General features: G+C 58.8%; 5 protein-coding genes across 5 annotated transcripts; 3 read left to right on the top strand and 2 right to left on the bottom strand.

The window, feature by feature from the left end:
- Positions 1 to 551: 551 nt before the first annotated feature.
- On the bottom strand, positions 552 to 1,410 carry SPRG_07367 (ribosome biogenesis protein N). The gene has a single exon (XM_012346153.1). It carries the CDS (start codon positions 1,374 to 1,376, stop codon positions 594 to 596), a length of 783 nt encoding a protein of 260 aa, XP_012201543.1. The 5' UTR covers positions 1,377 to 1,410; the 3' UTR covers positions 552 to 593.
- A 735-nt stretch (positions 1,411 to 2,145) lies between these two features.
- SPRG_07366 (hypothetical protein) lies at positions 2,146 to 3,293 on the top strand (the record flags this gene model as incomplete). The annotated part of the gene is made up of 8 exons (XM_012346152.1): positions 2,146 to 2,246; positions 2,296 to 2,427; positions 2,487 to 2,515; positions 2,560 to 2,708; positions 2,755 to 2,957; positions 3,005 to 3,060; positions 3,123 to 3,160; positions 3,203 to 3,293. The coding sequence occupies exons 1-8, from the start codon at positions 2,156 to 2,158 to the stop codon at positions 3,291 to 3,293; spliced, it is 789 nt and encodes a 262-aa protein (XP_012201542.1). The 5' UTR covers positions 2,146 to 2,155.
- A 676-nt stretch (positions 3,294 to 3,969) lies between these two features.
- SPRG_07365 (proteasome subunit alpha type-4) lies at positions 3,970 to 4,948 on the top strand. The gene is made up of 3 exons (XM_012346151.1): positions 3,970 to 4,134; positions 4,187 to 4,279; positions 4,332 to 4,948. Exons 1-3 carry the CDS (start codon positions 3,996 to 3,998, stop codon positions 4,850 to 4,852), a joined length of 753 nt encoding a protein of 250 aa, XP_012201541.1. The 5' UTR covers positions 3,970 to 3,995; the 3' UTR covers positions 4,853 to 4,948.
- Positions 4,949 to 4,975: 27 nt separating this feature from the next.
- SPRG_07364 (hypothetical protein) lies at positions 4,976 to 5,877 on the bottom strand (the record flags this gene model as incomplete). Its single annotated transcript, XM_012346150.1, has 3 exons — positions 5,460 to 5,877; positions 5,355 to 5,408; positions 4,976 to 5,305 (listed from the first exon to the last, which is right to left on the bottom strand). Exons 1-3 carry the CDS (start codon positions 5,850 to 5,852, stop codon positions 4,976 to 4,978), a joined length of 777 nt encoding a protein of 258 aa, XP_012201540.1. The 5' UTR covers positions 5,853 to 5,877.
- A 621-nt stretch (positions 5,878 to 6,498) lies between these two features.
- Positions 6,499 to 8,021, top strand: SPRG_07363 (hypothetical protein). The gene is made up of 2 exons (XM_012346149.1): positions 6,499 to 7,312; positions 7,367 to 8,021. The coding sequence occupies exons 1-2, from the start codon at positions 6,545 to 6,547 to the stop codon at positions 7,973 to 7,975; spliced, it is 1,377 nt and encodes a 458-aa protein (XP_012201539.1). The 5' UTR covers positions 6,499 to 6,544; the 3' UTR covers positions 7,976 to 8,021.
- The last annotated feature ends 698 nt before the right edge of the window (positions 8,022 to 8,719 follow it).

Here is an 8,719-nt window from a genome sequence, read left to right as displayed (position 1 = left end):
CCCTTCTCGAGGTAGAAGGCCTTCTCGCCGGCCGTGAAGACGAACGTGTTGCCGCAGTCCTTGCACTCGATGTTCTCGTCGCCGGCCTCGTCGGCTTCCTCTTCCTCGACCTGCTCCTCTTCCTCGGCAGCGACCTCTTCCTCGGCCTCTTCCTCAGCTTCTTCCTCCGACTCGGACGACTCGACCTTATGCTTCTTGGCCATCTTGGCGGCGTCGTCGCCTGTGCGCTTGGTCGTCTTGTTGGTATCGCTGTTATTGGCCATCGTACAAGTGAAAATGATCTTGGACATGCGAGGAGATTCGCGTTGGATTTTTCGTTGGTTCCGGCGCCTTGCGCGATCTCCCGTACCGCGAATCCAACGGGACCATTCAAAACCTGATAGAAATACGCACAGCACTGCGACAAGCTGCAGCAGTTGAGCTCACGGCATGCCAATCGTACCTCGAGCAGCGATGAGGTAATTCCAGGCAACTACAGTATTCACGACGGTACGTGCAGTCTGGCTTCAATGGGTCTCCGTGCGCTGCGGTCTGTGGGACAACGGACGAGGTTGCGGACTATATATACTGTATTCAATCATTAATATCATCATTTATACCAACAAGACAGCGTTAATGCAGCCGTCGTTCTCCGGGTTGTTGGTGACTTGGGCGTACTTGCCCCAGACGACCTTGCCCGACGTTGTGACGAGGCCGAGCTCGCTCACGTTTACTTCGATGATCGTACCCTTGGTCATCACGCCGAGCTGCGTGTACAGCGGCGAGTTGGGGTTCTTCTTGACGCCAAGAATGTCAAGCTGGAACGTCGTCTTGAGCTCCGGGTGCGTGACGTGGGCCTTCTTGAAGCGCATGGCCGCGGGGCGGATGAAGCGCTCGTATTTCGGCGGCTTGCGCGTAAAGTTTTCGCCGACAAACGTCGCCTTGGTGATCATACGCTTCCACGCCTTGTTGCGGCGCTTGCCCGAGCGGAGCACCTTGAACATCTCGTCATCGGCAATCGGCTTGACCTTGGGGATCGGCACGTCCCACTTGCCAGCCTTCTCCTTTCGCTTCTGCTTGACCGTGTTGGAGAGCACCTTGGCGCGCGAGACACCTTCGCGATCAAGGAGGTACGCGGGCACGGCGCCGTCCGGGATGTTGTCGTCGTTCGCGTGCTTGTTGGTGCGTTCGTTGTGCATCGCGATTGTCTTCTTCATGGCCGCCTTCTCCTTGAAGCGCTTCTGGTTGTAGAGCTTGGCGCGGAGACCATGCACCTTTTGCGCAAACTGCGAGCGGCGATGCACCTCGCGGGCCTCGCGCTTGCGCGTGCGCTCGACCATGTCCATGCGCACGCCATGGCGCTTCTTGTGCATCTCCATGTGCTCATGCTGCGGCATCTTGCTGCTTCAGCGCCGACGCGGAATCCGAAAATGAACACCCATAGAGAGTAGCGAATGAATGGCCAAGCCTCCGCGCACCAATAAAAGTGAGTCATACACTATTTTCTTTTGACACGCTTTGGTCTCTTTAGTGTGCGTCCAAAGCCGGTTGTACTTGCAAAATGTGTTGAGCGATGCATGAGCGGTGGGCGTGAAATAGTGTAAAACAGACGACGTCCCTGCAGAGAGCGCGCCACGGCTCGTGCAAGCGTGAGCATGGGCAACGAGCGACTGCGACGAGAGGACAGCGCTCGCAGAAGCGCATGGAAGGTGCAGTGGAGACGTTAGAGTATAGCGTCGACGTTGCCTAACCGTAACCGATAACGGTCCATTTGGGAGAAAGGTTAGATCTCGTCGGCCAGCCCCACGCGAGCGGTCTCATGCCCGTGGTGCGTTCTGTACGTCAAGCCAACGGGCTCTTGAAGCACTAACTACGTACGCAGTGCTCTGCCATGGTGCTGTACGTAGAACGAGGTTGTTTATGCGCTGTGTACGTATGCGAGGTTGGTCGCGCGATCCAACTCAATTCGAGCAATTGAGTTATAGGACGGTGCTGTGTGCCACCTGTTTTACGCGCCTTCTCTGTGTTTGGAGCTGGTGCCGTTGGCGGCTTCGCTCAATTCAGGTCGCTCAATTCAGATTCAATCGTATCCGGCGACGTGTTTATCGAAACGTGTCGTAAACGAGCCAAAGCGGTTGAAGAAGGCCCGGGTCCTTCATATCCAAATCTCGCACCCATGGCGCTCATGACGCTTGCCGAAGCCAAGGACAACGCTGTGTCCCTTGTGTGGTTCAGCAGCCTCCTCCTCCTCTCGCGCGCGGCCTACGGTGCGTGCGATCATGGCTTCTCTATCGGAAGCTCACCGCTGCGTGGCAGACTCGAGCTACATGCGCGAGTGGGCTGCTACGTACGGCGACGGCGTCGTCAACGTCGTCTTGGGCTCCGCAGCGTTTGTTGCCTTCTGGCTCTTCTCGGCCATCATGATGGTCATTGACGCGACGCAGCCGGGTACGACGACTCTTGTCTTGTTCGCTGGCAACTACTATGTGGCATGCGTGCATATGTAGCGTGGGCGCAGCGCTACAAGATCCAGCCCGTACGGAGCATGGTTAGCGTGGACATTGCTTACACTCTGCGTAGGACAAGCACGTGACGGGCGAGCAGACGTGGAAGGGCTTCAAGATTGCCGTGCGCAACCAGTTTCTCGTGTCGCTGCCCATGTCGTACGTGTGGTTCAACTACGTGCTGCCGGCGCGTGGCGTCTCGCCGAGCGACCCGATCCCGCCTCTGTAGGCTCGCCGGTCTTGGCGAGGTGCTCACATGTGTATGCTGTAGGTCGACGGTCGTCCGCGACTTGGCCGTGTTTCTCGTGTTTGAGGAGATTATGTTTTACTACTCGCACCGCCTCTTGCACACCAAGCCGTTTTACGCCAAGTTCCACAAGCTCCACCACGAGTTTACGGCGCCGATCGGAGTCGTCTCGATCTACTGCACGATTCTCGAGATGGTCGTGTCCAACATCTTGCCGCTCATGACAGGTAGTGCACGCTAGTACGTCTCTAACCATCCCAGCTCACGCGCGTAGGACCGACGATCATGGGCAGCCACATTACGACCATTGCGCCGTGGTTCACCTTTGCCGTGATCAACACGATCAACACGCACTGCGGCTACGACTTTCCCGGTCTCAACTCGCCCTCCAGCACGACTGGCACCACGAGATCTTCAACGAGTGCTTTGGGTACGAGGCTGGATGCGCAACACGCCTGGATGGTGTCTTTAGGGTGCTCGGCGTGCTCGACACACTCCACAAGACCAACACCCGCTTCCTTGGCAAGCTGAACCTCATCGCGTCCAAGGCCAAGAAGGCGTAATCTCAGAATAAGCGCGAGAAGGCTGGCTCGAAAGCACCGACTCAGCACCGCCGATCTCGTCGTTCTAAAATGTGATCGAGCATGACGTTAATGTTGTTTGGGCTGTCGTTGTTGGACCCCGTTGCCAGCCACCGAGCCATCGTGATGATGACTCTGGTGCCAAATGTGTGCGTCAACATGGCTATCGCGATGGCACCCAAGGAAGGGGATCGGCACGACAGTGACATCCAGCCGCAACGACACACAAATCTGGGCTGCGGAGGGCCCGCACGCAATGCAACCACGCCATCCTAGCGGTGGGTCTGCAGGAGCATGCATCTTGCCTCGTCTGCCGCTCCCTCGCTTGTATTTTGGCGGTGATTTGTACGTTAGTTGACTGGGAACAAACGTCCCAGTACGATGTTGCAGTTGCACGGATGAACGTCGAACCTCGTGGCAAGCTCTCAAGCTGGCAAGCGCTCACGCCTGTCTAATCCTATACTCTCGCAGAGTGTATATGGATCTTCTGACTGTAAGCTTGGTATTGACCTCTAACATCGGATACACGGGGACGATCGATTCGATTGGAGTGGTATACTTTAGTCGAGTGTATTTTGTCCGAGCCTTTTTCAAGGCCACCCCCTTTTCGGCAAAGCCCTTATTTTAGGGCATATCTGGCTGCGTCTGGCAGCCTCAGAGTTATTAGCCTCACGCAGCAAGAAGATGTCCCGGAGATACGATGGCCGCACGACGACCTTCTCGCCCGAAGGCCGTCTCTTCCAGGTCGAGTACGCCATGGAGGCGATCAACAACGCGGGCTCTGCGGTCGGTATCCTGGCCAAGGATGGCATTGTGATCGCGGGTACGGTCATGGCCGTGCAGAGGATCGCGGCCCTCATCATGGCCACGTGTAGCGGAGAAGAAGACCGTCTCGGCCCTGCTGGCGCCCGTCAAGAGCAGTGAGAAGACGATGAAGCTCGACGACCACATCATCTGCGCCGTGGCAGGTGCGTCCTTTGCTGCAACCGCCGCTCGTAGGCTCATCGCCAACCTGTGTAGGCTTGACGTCGGATGCCAACATTTTGGTCAACTACGCCCGCGTGTCGGCCCAGCGCTACGAGCTCTCGTACCAGGAGAAGCAGCCGTGCGAGCAATTGGTCCAGACCATCTGCAACTACAAGCAGGCGTACACGCAGTTTGGTGGCCAGCGCCCCTTTGGCGTCTCCTTCCTCTATGCTGGCTGGGACCGCCACTTTGGCTTCCAATTGTATCACAGTGACCCGAGCGGCAACTATGGGGGCTGGAAGGCGACGGCGATTGGTGCCAACAACCGCGCCGCCAAGAGCATGTTGAAGAACGACTACAAGGAAGATATGACGATCGAAGAGGCGCTCAAGTTCTCGGTCAAGGTCATGGGCAAGACCATGGACACGACGACGCCGACGGCCGAGAAGCTCGAGTTCTCGACGCTGACGCGGTCGGCCAACGGCAAGCTGGTTCACCGTCTCTTGTCGGCCGCGGAAACGGAGCAGTTGCTCAAGGAAGCGGACCTCCAGGCGGCGGAGTCGGGCGACATGTAAGCACTCAGTGTGCAGTGCTGCGCAGCGCCACGGTTTCTAGCGCAGCGCTTTGCCTTTGTTGAGCCCATTGATAATACATTCGATTCCGTCCATGTGCGATACTTGCCATTCAATTTACGACTACTACGAGGCACTGGCAGCTGGGGCACTGGTAGCAGGGGCACTGGTAGCAGGGGCACTGGTAAAGGGCAGGTTGATCTTGGCTGCCTGCGTGTCGAACTGCTTTTCAATGTTGGCGCTGCTGCACTTGGAAAAGTCAAAGCCGCATATCCACGACGACACGAGCCACATGAGGATCGCGACAAGGAAGATTAGCATGAGCGTTGCCTTGAGGTTCTTGAGCCAAAAGAGTCGATGCAACGCTTTGACCTCGCCCTCGTACGCAAGCGCGTCTTGCTGGAGCTTCTCTGTCTTGCTCACGAGGACCTCGAGCTTGTCGCCGCGCGCCATGATCTGTCGCGGCTCGTCCCATGCCTCCTCGACACTGTGCATGTGGTGGTACCTGGTGCAGATTGTCGAGCATTTGATTCTTGACGTGCTTGACTTGGTCGCGCACCTACCGTGAATGCGATCCTCTCGTCGTCAAATAGCAAGGCCATGCGTCTACCTGAGTGAGCTTGGTATCGATCTTGACGTTGTCATACTTGGTCATGAGCCCTTTCAAGTGCGACTCAAAGCCCTTCATCGCGTACGCGTTGGCGGTCTTGCCCTTGTTGCCATACGTGGATAAGAACTCGTGCTTGATTTCCGTCAAAAGCGCATACGCGACGCTGCTCTGGAAGCGCTCGTCGCACATGCAGACGTAAATGAGGCTCTCGCTGAGGTAGTAGTAGAAGACATGGCCGTCGACCGCGACCGAGTTGCGCGTCTCGGGCGGGTACTTGTGGTCGTCGACGTCCCGAAGGATCGCCCGCGAGTACGTGATAAAGTTGCCCGTCCCTTCCGTGCACTCGGCCAAGACGTTCTGGGCCCGCGCCACGAGCGCATAGATCACAGGCATCGCGGCCTTTCCCGGAAGCTGACGCGATCTTTCACCTGGGTTCGCTGGCTCGCATCCGGATCCGGATAATAACCGGTCCGGCACCGTCGCTACCAAGACCGGAAGAGACCGGACCGCATTCCGAGCCGATGCACGCCGAAGGCCCACGCCTTGTGGGCCGCCTTCCGACAGCGCGCGGCGATGTATTTTGATCGCCAATGGGCGTGCAAGGGTCGCAATGCGTCGTTGGCATTCTGTAGCATCTTGTCCGCGCTTCTGGTAGCTACTGGATGCAGTAGCGAGCCAAGGGATCTGGAACCAAGCCAAGAACTCGCGGCCAGCGCCAAACTTGCGCCGAGTCCAAGAGGAAGGAGGGTTCCATGCGACGACGTAAAATGAAACACACTCTTGCAAGCGGTTCTTGGTCCTAGAAACGCGGCGGAAGGCCTTCTATCGATGCTATATTAAGCGCGTGGGGACGACGGGGAGCTTCGGAGTAGCGGGAGCCGGCGGTTCGGACCGCGGTCCCGGTCCCGTTGATGCAAAGAGGAAGCTGTCAGTTTTTTGTGTTGGTCGACCGTGTGCTGTGATTGGATGCGATGTCTGTATTTCAGCCAATGAGATGGCGGCACTTTCCCCACCACTAATGAAGTCATATTCGGGGCCCCGCACTTTTCTTTGAGGTGCAGTCAGAGTCAACAACCATCTCTACGATGCTGTCCAAGAGCGTGCAACGTCTTTCGCGCGGCTTCTCCTCCAAGTCGTTCCCGGCCTACGTGCTCAACGCCCCGGCGACCGAGGTGACCACGCTCGCCAACGGCCTCCGCGTCGCCTCCGAGGGCGGCCACGGCGAGACGGCCACGGTCGGCGTCTGGATCGGCGCCGGCTCGCGCTACGAGACCGAGGCCAACAACGGCGCGGCCCACTTCTTGGAGCACATGGCCTTCAAGGGCACGGCCAAGCGCACGCAGCAGCAGCTCGAGATGGAAATCGAAAACATGGGCGGCCACCTCAACGCGTACACGAGCCGCGAGCAGACGGTCTACTACGCCAAGGTGTTCAAGAAGGACGTGCCGCAGGCGCTCGATATCTTGAGCGACATCTTGCAGAACTCGAAGCTCGACGAAGCGGCCATTGAGCGTGAACGCGACGTCATCTTGCGCGAGATGGAGGAAGTCAACAAGCAGCAGGAAGAAGTCATCTTTGACCGCCTGCACGAGACGGCCTTTATGGGCAACGGTCTTGGCCGCACGATCCTCGGCTCGGAAGAAAACGTCCGCAGCTTGAGCAAGGGCGACTTGCAGGACTACATTGCCACGCACTACACGGCGCCCCGCATGGTCGTCGCCGGTGCCGGCGCCGTCGACCACTCGCAGCTCGTCGACCTTGCCCAGAACTGCTTTGGCAACCTCCCGACGGAGCCCCGCGTCGCCCCGACGTTGGAGACGCCCCGCTTTGTCGGCTCGGACATCCGTCTTCGCGTACGACACTTGCTCCCATGACGATGGACAGTACTTATCATGACGCATATGTAGGACGATGACATGTCGTTGGCCCACGTCGCCATCGGTTTCGAGGGCTATGGCTGGACCTCGGAGCACTCGTTCCCGCTCCTCGTCATGCAGACGTTGCTTGGCAGCTGGGACCGCACCTCGAGCGCTGGCATGAACATGTCGTCCAAGCTGGGCCAGGTCGTGGCCGAGCAGGAGTTGGCTCATTCGTTCATGTCGTTCAACACGTGCTACCAGGACACGGGTCTCTTTGGCGTGTACGCTGTCGGCGACAAGTACAAGCTCAACGACTTGACGTGGTACATCATGGAAGCCATGGTCCGCCTCGTGCACAAGACGTCGGACGAAGAGGTTGAGCGCGCCAAGACGCAGCTCAAGGCGTCGATCTTGATGCAGCTCGACGGCTCGTCGCCGGTCTGCGAAGACATTGGTCGCCAGCTCTTGGTCTACGGCCGCCGCTTGACGCCCGCCGAGATCTTTGCGCGCATCGACGCGGTCGACGCCGCCGCCGTCCGCGCCACGGCCGACCAGGTCATCAACGACAAGGAGCACGCCCTTGCCGCCGTCGGTCCCATCCACGAGTTGCCCGACTACAACTTCATCCGCCGCCGCTCGTACTGGTTGTCGCGTTAAATAGAGAACTCTAGACTCAATCGAAAGCGACGTTTGTTGTACATGTCACCTCAAATCGACTCGAACGTGGTCCTTGTTGTTATAGCATGTCGCCTCGTAACCAGCGCGGCCGCAGCCACGAGCTCACGCCACTGCGGCGGTTGTAGTAGTAGGGTGCGCTCGAGTCGGCGTCGATACACGTCTCGTACACGTCGCGCGCCGCTGCGGCCGCGGCTGCCCACGCGACGTGGCATCGGTACAGCCCTTGAATGCGCATGGCCGCAGCGTCGTGGCGCCGAGGCGTGGCCAACGCACGCAGCGCGTCTGCGCCGCCGATTGGGACCAACTCGGAGGCCCCGAGGCCTTTGGGCTTTGTCCATTGACTCTGGCCCGTCGCCGTGTTGTAGTAGAAGTACGTCTGCGAGTCGGCGTCGAGGTGCCGCTGGTACGTGGCGGCAATCATGGTACGCAGACGGGTTCGCGCCACGCGCGTGCGGTACAGGCTCTGGAGCTTGGTCGCCGCTGCATCGCGCCGGCGCGGTGTCGGCAGACGTGCCAGAGCCGTGGGTGATGATGATGCGTCGACCAGTAGTCGAGGTTTCGACCACGAGCTCGCGCCCGTCTTTTGGTTGTAGTAAAAGTACTGGTGCGAGTCGCTGTCGTAGCACTTGCGAATGGCCGCAGCGAGGAGCTGCCGGAGGCCATCGCGGGCGCGCTTGGTGCGGTAGCGCGCCTGGATGGCCGTTGCCGCGACGACCCGTCGGC

Source organism: Saprolegnia parasitica (assembly GCF_000151545.1).
Source record: "Saprolegnia parasitica CBS 223.65 unplaced genomic scaffold supercont2.27, whole genome shotgun sequence".
In the NCBI taxonomy this organism is placed as follows: domain Eukaryota; phylum Oomycota; class Saprolegniomycetes; order Saprolegniales; family Saprolegniaceae; genus Saprolegnia; species Saprolegnia parasitica.
The sequence above is the reverse complement of the archived record's forward strand: the minus strand, read 5'-3'. Positions and strand labels throughout refer to the sequence as shown.